At 42.0% G+C, this 13490-nt stretch overlaps 1 protein-coding gene across 7 annotated transcripts in view; it reads right to left on the bottom strand.

Moving 5' to 3' along the window:
- Nucleotides 1–13490, bottom strand: part of COL6A3 (collagen type VI alpha 3 chain) — a 1265605-nt gene that overhangs the window by 708226 nt on the left and 543889 nt on the right. For all 7 annotated transcript variants that reach the window (XM_033946673.1, XM_033946674.1, XM_033946675.1 and 4 more), the window contains one exon: nt 1057–1110. In XM_033946673.1, coding sequence (XP_033802564.1) covers nt 1057–1110 — 54 coding nt within the window. The remainder of the gene's footprint in view (nt 1–1056; nt 1111–13490) is intronic.

Genomic DNA, 13490 nt, shown 5'->3' with positions numbered 1-13490 from the left:
ATACCTTGAAATGTTAAGCCTTTGCTACTAGCTACCTTAAGAATCTGCCTGAAAGTATTGCTATACTGTACCTCTCTGTATCCATTGTCTTTACCTAGCATAGTGTTGGCAAAGAAGCTAAGATTTCTGGAAGTTTACCTAATTGCAACAGCTGAGATGGCTGTTGGCCAGTTGCTGGAGGAAAAGCTGTATTTTTGTTTATTGCTGAAATTCTTTGCTTTTGTTACTTTTGATACGGTTGAATTGTTCTGTGATAAACAGGGCGCTTTGAACCGAAACACGAAGGCTGGCCAGTGGCCAAGAATAATAAATCTTTTTAAGAACGTGAACCTTTGGTGGAAGTTTCCTTCTGTTTGCTGGAAAGGGAAATCCTTACCCAAAATACTGGGGTCTAACCACAGCATTGCTGTTTCCAGGCCTGAAGGGTACCCCAAGCTAATGGGGACATGTGGGCCAGTATTTTGTCACAGCCCAGGTGATCTGCTGCGCTCATCAGAGACCCCGGGTTCTGACACTATGCAATCTATACAATTTTCAGTCTTTTCTCCATTGCTGTAGTTTTCTGACTCTCCTCAGCCACTTTTCCTGTAAACTGCCTCGAACTGAAAGGCTTTTGCGGTATATAAATAAAGATTTATGTTGTTATTTATGTTATATGGGAGGGACTTCCACATAAGCTTGTAGTATATATATTGAATCTGTGACATTGGAGCTCTTGAATGGGAGGGTGGTGGTTGGGGTTTTACAGAGCTGATTGCTATCTTTGTTTTATTTAAGATCACCGTGAAAAGTCAATGCGGGTGATCTTTTCTTTGTTTATTAGCTTTGGAATGAGAGGGGGGGGAAATGTTCAAGTTTGTGAGTATGTGCCATTGTGCAAATATTTCTAATGTACTTGGATATGGGGGTTTCTCTGTATATTCTGTAAGTTCATGCTGTTTGTATCTTGTACTTTGTAATGGTTTTCAATAAAAACTTTTTAAAAATTTATGTGGTGCTTTTATTAGACAAGTTCTCTATTCTGAATTCTGAACTATATGATTCAAGTATGCTTACTTTCTTCCCAGGTCCTCCTGCAGTGCCTGGTGGACCATCTTCACCAGCTTCACCCTAGCACAAAAAATGAAATATCAAGATTATTATATTAAGATTAATAAACACAATGTCCTTTTAAAAAGAATTACAGGGGACATCATCAAGCTGAATACAATATGGTTGCATGACAGAGATTCAATTATAACAGTGGTTCTCAAATCTTTTTTCATTCAGGACACACTTGACGGACAATACTTGGATGCATGTGTGGGGGGGGGGGGAGGGGGAGGAAGGGGATAACGGCGGGTGATAGGCAGGAGTGAGTGGACATCCCTCCTATCAATTTCAGGGGTGGGTGACAGTGGATGTTCATCTTGGGGGTGGGTGTCAGGGGAGGTTCACTGCTGCAGCTGGTTCAGCTGAATATGGAAGGAGTATTTTCCCCCAGATCAGCTAAGCCAGCAGGACTCCCCTCAGCCGGCTACACCTATTTTTCCAATTTGAAACGTAGGCCAACATTTTGCAGGTCTACATTTCAGACATCTGTCACGGCTCTAGGGAGATGCACAGGGATGCTTAAACTCGCCCAAGGCCACTTCCAGGCAAAACTATGCCCAGGTCCCACCTTGGGCAAGCTTAAGTGTCCCTATGTTCCTACATGTCTCCCTAGACCCACGACAAACGCCTACAGTGAAAGCATCTTTCCTCTGGAAAATTTTTTCTACAAACATGTCCCGATTGGCTGCTATATGGTGGTAGGACGCCTACCGCTGCCTATAATCGGGATGCCAGTTTGTAGAATCAGCCCCAAAGTGTTTACTGGCACACAAACTCTGCCTGTTTCCTCACAGGTACAGGGAAAGGTTATACTTTTTCACCAAACAGGAATGGAACTAAGGCTCTGAGTTATAGGAACAAAAATAGGCTTCCTTTGGCTAGCAGCTGCCATGCCCCACATACAAGATTAGCAGTCTTATCTCTTTCAGCCAGAGAATGATATGATGTCAGAATTTGTCCCCATCCCAAGGAAGAATCGGAGTATAAATGGGCACAACCACTGACCCGCAAACCCTGCATTGAAGAATGCTGGTGTAGAAGGACTGAGGTTGAGATAGACACTAAAGAATGACATGGGATGGTTTCCCATGGTTATCTAGCCAGACCCTGGAAATAGTTTCATAACTCCACAAACAGTGGCTTACCTCAACCTGGCAGTGTGTGTAAACAATTTAGAGTATCAGATCAGAACCCTCTTCTCCTCTCTTTTCACTCTGGGTTCTCTACTCCTTCTGGGATCTGTCAAAATGATTCCAGTCTGTGGCAGAAGTACTCTTCCATGCCTGAGCCCCATCCCTCTGACTCAGCACTGAGCTACAAAACTCAGAGCATTCTGGGACAGGTAGTTCCTGCAGATTTGTCTACCATCCCCTGCTGCCCCGGGGTATAACTGCAGCTTCAGTGAGGAAAATCCCTGAATCTCTCACACTCACATACTGTTATCCCTGCTATCTGTCATATCCTGAATCTATCCATAGCCATATCCATTTCCACTGCAACTGTTCCTGAGGCCTTCAAGCATGCGGTGATTAAGCCACTTCTCAAAAAACCCGTGCTGGACCCCCATCTTCCCTTCCATTCCTATCCAAACTACTCAAGTGTGTTATCCTCTGTCACTGAATTAACTTTCTTTCATCTTGACCAATTCTTGATCCTGTTCAGTTGGGCTTTCGTCCCCTACACTCCACTGAGACCTGCTCCTAGCCAGATCCAAGGACTTTACTCAGTCCTCATCCTTCTTGATCTGTCTACTGCTTTTGATACTGTTAATCTCTGCCTACTCCTCGATACACTATCTTCACTTAGATTCCACAAATATGTCCTTTTCTGGTTTGCCTCCTATCTCTCTTATCGCACCTTTAGTGTATGTGCTTTTGGATCCTCATCGGCTGCTATCCTGCTAGCAGTTGGTGCACGCCATGGTTCTGTCTTAAGACCCGACTTCCAATATCACCTATATGCTGATGACTCCTAGATCTACCTCTCCATTACCTGAGATTTCACCAAAATTCCAAGAAAAAAATTTGCAATATATTTGTCTGACATTGCTGCCTGGATGTTCAACCACCAGCTGAAACTGAACATGTCCAAGACTGAGTTGCTCCTCTTTCCTCCTCTTTGTATATAATTCTGTTATTGTTCTTGTCTCCTCTGCTTACAACCCTGGAGTCATCTTTGACTCTTCCCTCTCATTTTCTTTTCTTTTTTTTTTTAAATTCTTTATTAATTTTCAAGACTTACAAAAAGTGCAAACAAATATGCATACAGATACAATTAACAGCACTAGTATATGAACAAATACTAAAATAAATTACCATATACCCCACACCCTCCCTTTCCCTCCCTCCCTATCTGGATGTGTGTGGAAAATAAAGAAATTCCAGGAATTAAGGATTTTACCAATTTAATCAATCTTCTATTTAACATATACTTCCAATGGACCCCATATTTCTTTAAACATTTTATTGTTTCCCAATTGTTCTGCATTCATTCTTTCATACCTGTAATACAAACACAATGTTTACCACCAAAAAGAAAGGTTTAACCTATCATAGTTTTTCCAGTTCCTAGTTATCATTTGCATATCAATCCCCGTCATAATCAGAAGTCTACTTTTATATGTGTCAATTGGATTCTTATGTTTCAATAATGTTCCAATCGTAAGTCAATGGCATAGAGACACCGAGTACCATATTAATTTTCCCCCATATTGATTTCCAGAAATTGAGTATCAAGGGACAATAAAATAACAAGTGATCCAGTGTCCCTACATCAAGATGACAGTTCCAGCATCTATTAGGGCTCCTTTTACTAAGGTGCGTTAGGGCTTTAACGTGCGGAATAGCATTGAGCTGGGGTTATTCTAGAAGCGTACCGCATGGTTTAGCGAACGGTAATTTCATGCATGCGCTAAAAACGCTAGTGCACCTTAGTAAAAGGAGCCCTTAGACTTTGAACTATCCAACTTTTGTAAATGAACTGGGATACAAAAAATTCTATATAACAAAAAGAACCAAGTCTGTCTAATAGATGCTGACGCTGTACATCTCATCGTCCAAATCCGTGGCCATTGTGTAGCAGAAATATGCTGCTTTGTTTCTATACTCCAAATATCTTTTAAGCTTGTTTTAGGTTTTTTGTTTTTTTTTTCCAAATATTCAGATATTAATTTGTACCACTTAATGGCCTGATGCCCTTGAAAATCTGTCTGGAAGCATAGGCCCAGCAAGCTATACTGATTTTTTAAGTTATGCCAATCAGGGAACCCTTTCTGAATGGCCTGTTTCAACTGCAACCATTTATACCCTTGAGACTTGATATGCCAAATGATTATTGCAATTGTAATAAATTTACCATTTTCCATTTGAAATAACATCATCTAGAGCAGTGTTCTTCAACTGCTGGTCTGCAGAAATCTTCTGCCGGTCCACAGGGCCGGCACCTCCATCGGGCCTATGAGATTGTTCTGTAGCCACTGGTCTTCAGTACGATCAATGCAGCATCTTCGGGCCGGCTCCCTGAGTGCTGCAGTGCACAAAGTTGTGGGAAAAGGCTCCTACCCGCAGCCTACGCCTGACCCGGAAGCCTTCTCTCTGACATCGCAATGTCAGAGGGAAGGTTTCCAGATGAGGTGCTGGACACGCTTCCCACTCAGGGAGCCGGCCTGAAGACCCTGCGTTGATCGCACCGTGGACTGGCCTGAAGATAGGGATAAAGACAACAATGGTAGGGGAAATGCTTTTATTTTTTTTATTTAGTGATTTTACATCTGCCCTAATTGTCTGTCCTAACTGTCTGTTCAGGAAGAAATTCATTTGTTTGTTTTTCTTTGGGGGTTGTACTGCTTGCAGAGTCTTGCATCTTAGGGTTTGTTTGTGAATATTAGTACTTTTAGTTTTTGGTCCTGCATTTGCATGGGGTTATCTGTTTTCTGGTAGGAATGAATGTTGAAAAGCATACATTGTGCTTTGTGTATTTTAATTTTGTGGTTGTTAATACGATTATCTTGTACGTGTGTATATATGAAAAATGGATGGAAAAAATGATGTTACAATTAGTACTATTATGGGGGCGGGATCTGGATTGGGTGGAGATGGGCACAACTTAGCATAGTGTTCTTCAACTGCCGGTCTGCAGACCGATGCCGGTCCACAAAATAATTATTTTATTTCCGCCGGTCCATAGGTGTCAAAAGGTTTCCAGAGGATTTTAGACTCGCCGATTTGTATCTTGCAGTTTAACCATAGGGATTGACACGTAGATTGTTGTATTGGAGTAGGAATTAAGGTGTTTATAAATTTTAATGTATTCCAGGAGGAATGAAGAATAATATTGTATATTTGTATATTCCAGGACACTGTTCTTCAACCGCCGGTCCGCAAAAAAATCTTGCTGGTCCGTGAAGGATTTGGGTCCCTGCTGCAACAAAAGGTGCCGTCACTATGCTGGGACTCCTGCGTTCCACCGCCGGGACTCCTGCCCTTTGTCTCAGCACTCCCAGACCAATAGCGGCAGCTCTGTATGCTTTTAACTTTGGCACATAGCTGCCCCAAGCAGTAGTTTAGCTGCGGTTTCATGAGGCAGCCTCGGGGCCTTTGGTAGGTTGGCTCACATTGCATCATCTAAGTGGGCCGGCCTACCAAAGGCTGCCTCATGAAACCGCGGCTAAACTACTGCTTAAGGGCAGCTGTGTGCTGAAGTTAAAAGCACACAGAGCTGCCGCTAGCCTAAAGAGAGGAAACATTTGCTGGAGAGGGAAGGGAGAAGGGGTACTCCTGGACAAGGGAGAGGAAGGGGGTACTGCTGGACAGGGGAGAAGGGAAGAGAGTTACTGTTGGATAAGGGGAGGAGGAAAGGGAGAAGAGGTACTGCTGGAAAGGAGAGGAGGAAAGTTGGAAGGAATCAGCTGGCAGGGAGATTAGAGGAGGGGAAGGAGTCAGGATGGAATGGAGTGATCAGATGAGGGAAAGGGGAGAGACAGAGGAATGAGAAAGTAGAGAGATATTGATCCTGGAAAGGGGGTCAGATGAGAAATAAGGAGAGAGGGACAAAGATGCTAGATCTGGTATAAAAATGAGATAAAAATGAGGGGAGCACAATGAATCATGTAAAAAGGAGAGAGGTGGCACAAGCTGAATGGAAATGGGAGAGGGGCATAGAAAGAAGACAGATACCATATGGAAGGGGGAGAGGGCAGACAGTGGATGAAAGGGGAAGATGCTGGATTGAAGAGAGTGAAAAGACGAAAGCAGAAACCAGAGACAACAAAAGGTAGAAAAAATAATTTTATTTCTATCTTGTGATTAGAATATATCACATTTGAAATATGTATCCTGCTAGAGCTGATGTTAGACATAACTGGGGAGTGCAAAGCAAAGGCAGTGCTTCTTTAGGTTTCAGCTGGCTTAGGGCTCTCTCTGACCAGGGGGCAGTTGCCCTAGTTGTACTCCCCTAACACTATTCCTGTCATGTGTAACTGCGGTATTCTGTTAGCATGATATTTGTGTAGCATTCTGTAAAAATTTGGCTTATTCAGTTTTCTTGATAGTAGAGGGGATATATGTGAAGGGGGGGGGGAGACCGGGGTTTTGTTAATCTTTGCCCTGTATTATTTGTATTTATAAAATGACAATTGTACAGAATATTTTTTCTTTTTATACTTTAATAAAATATGTTCAATATAAAATCATAACTATTTGAGGCTTGTGTGGATGGGATCAGATGGTTTGCAGGACCGAGCTCGCAGGGACGGGGCGGCGATAGGGTTTTTAAAAATTTCAGTCTTAGTAGTTTGTCTGTCCACAAAATAATAATTTTATTTCCGCCAGTTCATAGGTGTAAAAAGGTTGAAGAACACTGTTCTAGGAAGCTTGATACTCAAAATATGGCTAAGATGTAATGGGGCCAAAAGATGACTTTCCAGTATCAACAAATCTGGCAGATTCTCCTTGAGTTCAGGAAGGATCCAATACATACCCTGACACAAAATGAAGGCTTGATGATACCTGTAAAAATTTGGAAAATTTACCCCTCCCACCGATTGTGATTCTTGCAAAGATACTAAGGCTATTCTAGAAGTTTTACCCAGGCAAAGAAATTTTGTAAGAATCCCATTTAGTTTTTTATAAAAGGAACTCTGAAAATAAACTGGTAACAAACCACAGGCAAAATCATCATTTTGATGGTTTAGACTCTCCCCCACCAAGAAAGATGTAATGGATTCCAATACTCACACATTTCTTTGACTTTCAATAATAAGGATTTTTCATTTACTGTCATTGTATTCCAATGTTTTTTTTTTTAATCATTATACCCAAATATTTTATACCCTCTTCCTTCCAAAGGAATGGGAATGGATCAAAATAAAGCTTTTACACAGTATACATTCAATGGAAGAACTTCAGATTTACTCCAATTTATCTTATACCAGAAAATTTTCCAAAACGATCAATCAATTACAGTAAATGAGAGATAGTTGATTCAGGATTTTTCAAATGAAGCAAAATATCATCTGCATAAGCTTAAACTTTATAATCTTGACCTTCATATATGGAATTCCCTGTATCTCCTTTGCCTGCCAAATAGCCAACAAGGGTTCCAAAACAATATCAAAAAGCAAAGGAGATAAGGGACATCCTTGTCTAACTCCCCTCTTCAGACAAAAACGCTCCGAGAATGTATTATTAATTCTGGAACTTGGAGGCTTGGTGGATGGCTGCCTAGCAGTTGAGCTCCCTCCTCTGAACATCAATTATTAGACTTAAAGGTTTCACTAGTGGCCAGATCGGGAACCCTTTCCAGCAGGGCACTAGCATCATCTTCACCCCTCCCCCGTTCCAGCAGGGGAGAGAATTACAAGAGGAGCAGCGCTGACGGTGCTCGGTACCAACTGCCAGTTTCACTAGTGGCCAGATCGGGAGCCCTTTCCAGCAGGGCACCTAGCATCATCTACACCCCTTCCCCGTTCCAGCAGGGAAGAGAACTACAGTAGGAGGAGCAGTGCTGACGGTGCTCGGCACCAACTGCCAGTTTCACTAGTGGCCAGATCGGGAGCCCTTTCCAGCAGGGCACCTAGCATCATCTACACCCCTCCCGCATTCCAGCAGGGGAAAAATTACAAGAGGAGCAGCGCTGACGGTGCTCGGCACCAACTGCCAGTTTCACTAGTGGCCAGATCGGGAGCCCTTTCCAGCGGGCACCTAGCATCATCTACACCCCTCCCGCATTCCAGCAGGGGAAAAATTACAAGAGAAGCAGCGCTGACGTTGCTCGGCACCAACTGCCAGTTTCACTAGTGGCCAGATCGGGAGCATCATCTACATCCCTCCTCCGTTCCAGCAGGGGAGAGAACTATAAAAGGAGCAGCGCTGACGGTGTTCAGTGCCAATAGCTAGTTTCACTAGTGGCCAGATCGGGAGCACTTCCCAGCAGGGCACTTAGCATCATTTACACCCCTCCCCCGTTCCAGCAGGGGAGAGAATTACAAGAGGAGCAGCGCTGACGGTGCTCGGTACCAACTGCCAGTTTCACTAGTGGCCAGATCGGGAGCCCTTTCCAGCAGGGCACCCAGCATCATCTACACCTGTTCCCCGTTCCAGCAGGGAAGAGAACTACAGGAGGAGCAGCGCTGACGGTGCTCGGCACCAACTGCCAGTTTCACTAGTGGCCAGATCGTGAGCCTGTCCAGCAGGGCACCTAGCATCATCTACACCCCTCCCGCGTTCCAGCAGGGGAGAGAATTACAAGAGGAGCAGCGCTGACGGTGTTCAGTGCCAATAGCTAGTTTCACTAGTGGCCATATCGGGAGCCCTTCCCAGCAGGGCACTTAGCATCATTTACACCCCTCCCCCGTTCCAGCAGGGGAGAGAATTACAAGAGGAGCAGCGCTGACGGTGCTCGGTACCAACTGCCAGTTTCACTAGTGGCCAGATCGGGAGCCCTTTCCAGCAGGGCACCCAGCATCATCTACACCTGTTCCCCGTTCCAGCAGGGAAGAGAATTACAGGAGGAGCAGTGCTGACGGTGCTCGGCACCAACTGCCAGTTTCACTAGTGGCCAGATCGTGAGCCTGTCCAGCAGGGCACCTAGCATCATCTACACCCCTCCCGCGTTCCAGCAGGGGAGAGAATTACAAGAGGAGCAGCGCTGACGGTGCTCGGCAGCAACTGCCAGTTTCACTAGTGGCCAGATCGGGAGCCCTTTCCAGCAGGGCACCTAGCATCATCTACAGCCCTCCCCTGTTCCAGCAGGGGAGAGAACTATAAAAGGAGCAGCGCTGAAGGTGCTCGGCACCAATTGCTAGTTTCACTAGTGGCCAGATCGGGAGCCCTTCCCAGCAGGGCACTTAGCATCATTTACACCCCTCCCCCGTTCCAGCAGGGGAGAGAATTACAAGAGGAGTAGCGCTGACGGTGCTCGGCACCAACTGCCAGTTTCAGTAGTGGCCAGATCGGGAGCCCGTTCTAGCAGGGCACCTAGCATCATCTACACCCCTCCCCCATTCCAGCAGGGGAGAGAACTATAAAAGGAGCAGCGCTGACGGTGCTAGAAAGATTCTCTATTCTCCTACCCCACCAATTTGGCTTCAGACCCAACTTCAGCACCAAATCCCTATTAGCCTCACTAATCTCTAAGGTACAACAACTTCATTCTCGCAACAAATTCGCTGTACTTCTACAATTCGACCTCTCCGCAGCTTTCGATGTCGTCCATCATGATATCCTAATCTTCCAACTCTCTGAAATAGGCATAAGTTCCACAGTCCTAGACTGGTTCTCAAAATTCCTACGCTTACGCTCCTACACCGTTAACATAAACGGTACCTCATCCCCTCCCTGTAAGCCGATATGTGGAGTCCCGCAAGGCTCACCCCTCTCTCCTATCCTTTTCAATATTTACATGTCCTCTTTGAAACTCCTTCAACTATCCCCCCTGGAAACTCTCTACACCTATGCTGACAATATCCTCATCCTCCTTGAGACCGACTCAACCTCACTAACCTTGCTGAGAACATATCCGCATGTGTAATGAACCTTAAATCCTGGGCACATTCTGTACAAATGAAATTGAACGAGTCCAAAACAAAACTACTTTGGCTCGGCCCAATATTAGGTCATTTACCCACCTCCATCCCATTATCTTCCGGCTCCACTCTTCAGCTTGAGTTTTCAAGCAAAATCCTTGGCATCATCATAGACTCCTCTCTCTCCTTCAATGACCACCTCAACTTCTTGGTAAAAAAAAATGCTTCTTTAGTCTTCATATGCTGAGGAAAGTGAGATCGTATTTTCATCATTCTCACTTCGTCGTCCTTGTTCAATTCATCATCCTCTCTAGACTGGATTATTGCAACTCCATCTATTTAAGCCTAACTAAAAAAAACAACTCCATAGACTTCAACTAATCCAGAACGCCGCGGCCAAGCTTATTTTCACTAAAGGCAAGTTTGACCACGTCTCCCCACTCTTGTCCAAACTTCACTGGCTCCCAGTTCACTCCAGAGTCCTCTTTAAATGTGCCTGTTTAGCTTTCAAGATCCTACATGGCATCCTCCCTCCCGTTATCCCACTTTTCTGGAACTCCTCTAACCCTAATTCCACTAGATCCTCCCATAAACTGAAACTATCATTTCCCTCTGCAAAAGGTATATCCCGCATAGGAAAACTAGGAACATCCCTCCCCTTTAGAACCACAGAACTCTAGAACAACCTCACATCCCCGCTCAGAATTTCAAGCTCCCTTCAATCCTTCTGCAAACACCTGAAAACTTGGCTCTTTTCAAAAATCTAACACCTCCTGCTTTTTGGTACCCTGTCCCTCTTTATCTTCCTAGCTCCTTTCCTATAACCCTTCATTGTAGCTCCTTTTCAATCTAACCCTATAAACCGTGCCGAGTTCTACGCTTGTGGAGATGGCGCGGTATACAAACCTAAGGTTTAGTTTAGTTTAGTATATAATCTAGCTGAGGGGGAACTATACAAGGTTTGAATCATTTGAATGAATCTGGAACCTATCCCAAACCAATCCATTGCTTGGTACATAAAAGTCCATTCTACACGATCAAAGGCCTTCTCTGCATCTAAGGAAACAGAGAAAGTCAGATCATCTATTGTTTTTGCTAAATTAAGCATATGAAGTGCCAAGCTGGTGTTATTTGCAGGATGTCTTTGAGCAACAAAACCCATTTGGTGCATTCCAATCATATAAGGGAGAGCCTTGGCTAATTTTACCATCCACATTAATTAAAGAAATAAGCCTATAGTTTGAAACCAACATGGGATCTCTATTTGGCTTTGGCAAAACAATTGTTAAAACCTCTGCCATAGTACCTGATATCCAACCCTTTGTCAGTTGTGATTGATATAATTTAAAAAGATGAGGTAACGGTATAGTTTGAAAAGATTTGAAAAACTCCACTGTGAATCCATCACTACCCAGAATGGATCCATCTTTGAGAGACTTCAATGCTGACTGAAGTTCTGTAAATTATATAGGTGCCTCAAGTTTTTCTTTTATATGCTCTGGAATTTTTGGCCCCTTAATTAAATTTAAAAATTATCTTCCTTTGTTCTCTTTATTTGAATATAGCTTAGAAGAATATAAAGCTTTATAATAATCCAGAAATTGATTTAAAACATCCGCAATGTGGGTATAAATTTTACCTTTTTCATCTTTAATCACTGCAATCTTTACCATTCTTTCTTTTTTTTATTTTTTGCTTTAAGATAATTAGCCAATACTCTTCCTGCTTTATTCGAGTTTACATAATACACCACTTGCTGACAAAAAAAATCTTTTCTAGCCAATTGTGAGGAAATCTCATTATATTTATATTTAGTCTTCAACAGAGCATTCAAAGTATCTTGTTCCCATTTCAAAGCCAATTATGATTCTAAACCAGAAATAATTTGTTCCAAATTAGAAAACTCTAATCTGAGTGATTTCTTAACATGCGTCGAATATTAAATAATTTGCCCTCTTACAGTTGCCTTAAACGCATCCAATAGAGTTTCCAAAGAGATTTCCTCAGAGGTGTTGAGATGAAAATATTAATTTATTTTTATTTGAATTTCCTCAAGAAAGTTTGAGTCTGTAAGCAGTATATTATTGAACCTCCAAACAGGTCTGTTAGAATCTTCTTCAGCAGATTGATATTCTATCCAAATACCAGCATGATCTGACAAAATGATCGGATCTATGCTGTCTTTTGTGACCTGTTGAATTTAATGATATGAAACGAAAATAATAATTAAGTCTTGAAAATGATTTATAAACTTGGGAACAAAACATAAATTCTTGAGGATTAAAATGATAAATCTGCCATATATCCTTTAGTCCACATGTGTATATATGATTATCCAGACCTAATGATTTTAATTGTCTACTCAGTTGTTTATCCATTATTGGATCAATGACAGCATTGAAGTCTCCTGCTACGATTAAATTAGTCATAGCCAGTGACAGAATTGTTTGTTGGAGTTTAAAAAAAAATCTACCTGATTAGTGTTAGGTGTGTAAATATTAAGAAGCATCAGTGTATCTTTTCCTGAAGTCGTATTAACATAGAGCCATCTACCCATTGGATCAGCCCAAAAGTTTATCACATTTAGCAGAGATCTTATTAATCAGGATTACCATACCTTTTTTTTTTTCTATTGCAGGAACGAATAAAACAGTGCTTTATCCAACCTCCTTCCAATTTAGCCACCTCCACTGCTGATAAATGGGTTTCTTGTATAAAATAAATATCTGCTTGTTGTTTTTTCAAAAAATTGAGAATCTTTTTTCTTTTTGATGGGGTGATTGAGTCCATTTATGTTTGAGTATAATATATAAAGGTACTTAAAAAATGGTAAACTAATATCCTTTTTGCCAAAATTAAAACTAATCTTTCCACACACATCCAGAATCTAAACCTAAAAATTCCTTCATTCCCACCCCTATCCCTTCCCTATAAATCATATGAAAACTCGGGTGCACTCATATAGACTAGCAAATTACTATCTTCCCCCAAGTACTTTGAATTCTCCCCCCAAATCAATCAACAATTAATATTTACTAATAAATGAAATTATAATCCCAACTATCTTTAAAGTGGGATTATTAATTCCCAGAATTTCAATTTAAACCATATATATTACCTCTTATCTATCTACTTAATCCAGCAAGAAAGTAAAATGAATTTTTCCCTTTAACCCTCTAGTAGTTTAAATAGAGTAAATTCATTAGATATTATTCTACTGAGGTTAACAAAATCACATTCTATATGTATAGTCTGTAACATTTTATATAAAATTATACTATCTATTAATTAAAATAGTAAATTACTCCCTTTAAAAAGGATGTCTCGTATATTAACCTATTATACCTCAAAGGTTATATATTAAATGTGAATATTA

Source organism: Geotrypetes seraphini, chromosome 5 (assembly GCF_902459505.1).
Source record: "Geotrypetes seraphini chromosome 5, aGeoSer1.1, whole genome shotgun sequence".
NCBI classification, from domain to species: Eukaryota; Metazoa; Chordata; class Amphibia; order Gymnophiona; family Dermophiidae; genus Geotrypetes; species Geotrypetes seraphini.
This window is presented reverse-complemented; position numbering and strand designations above follow the sequence as displayed.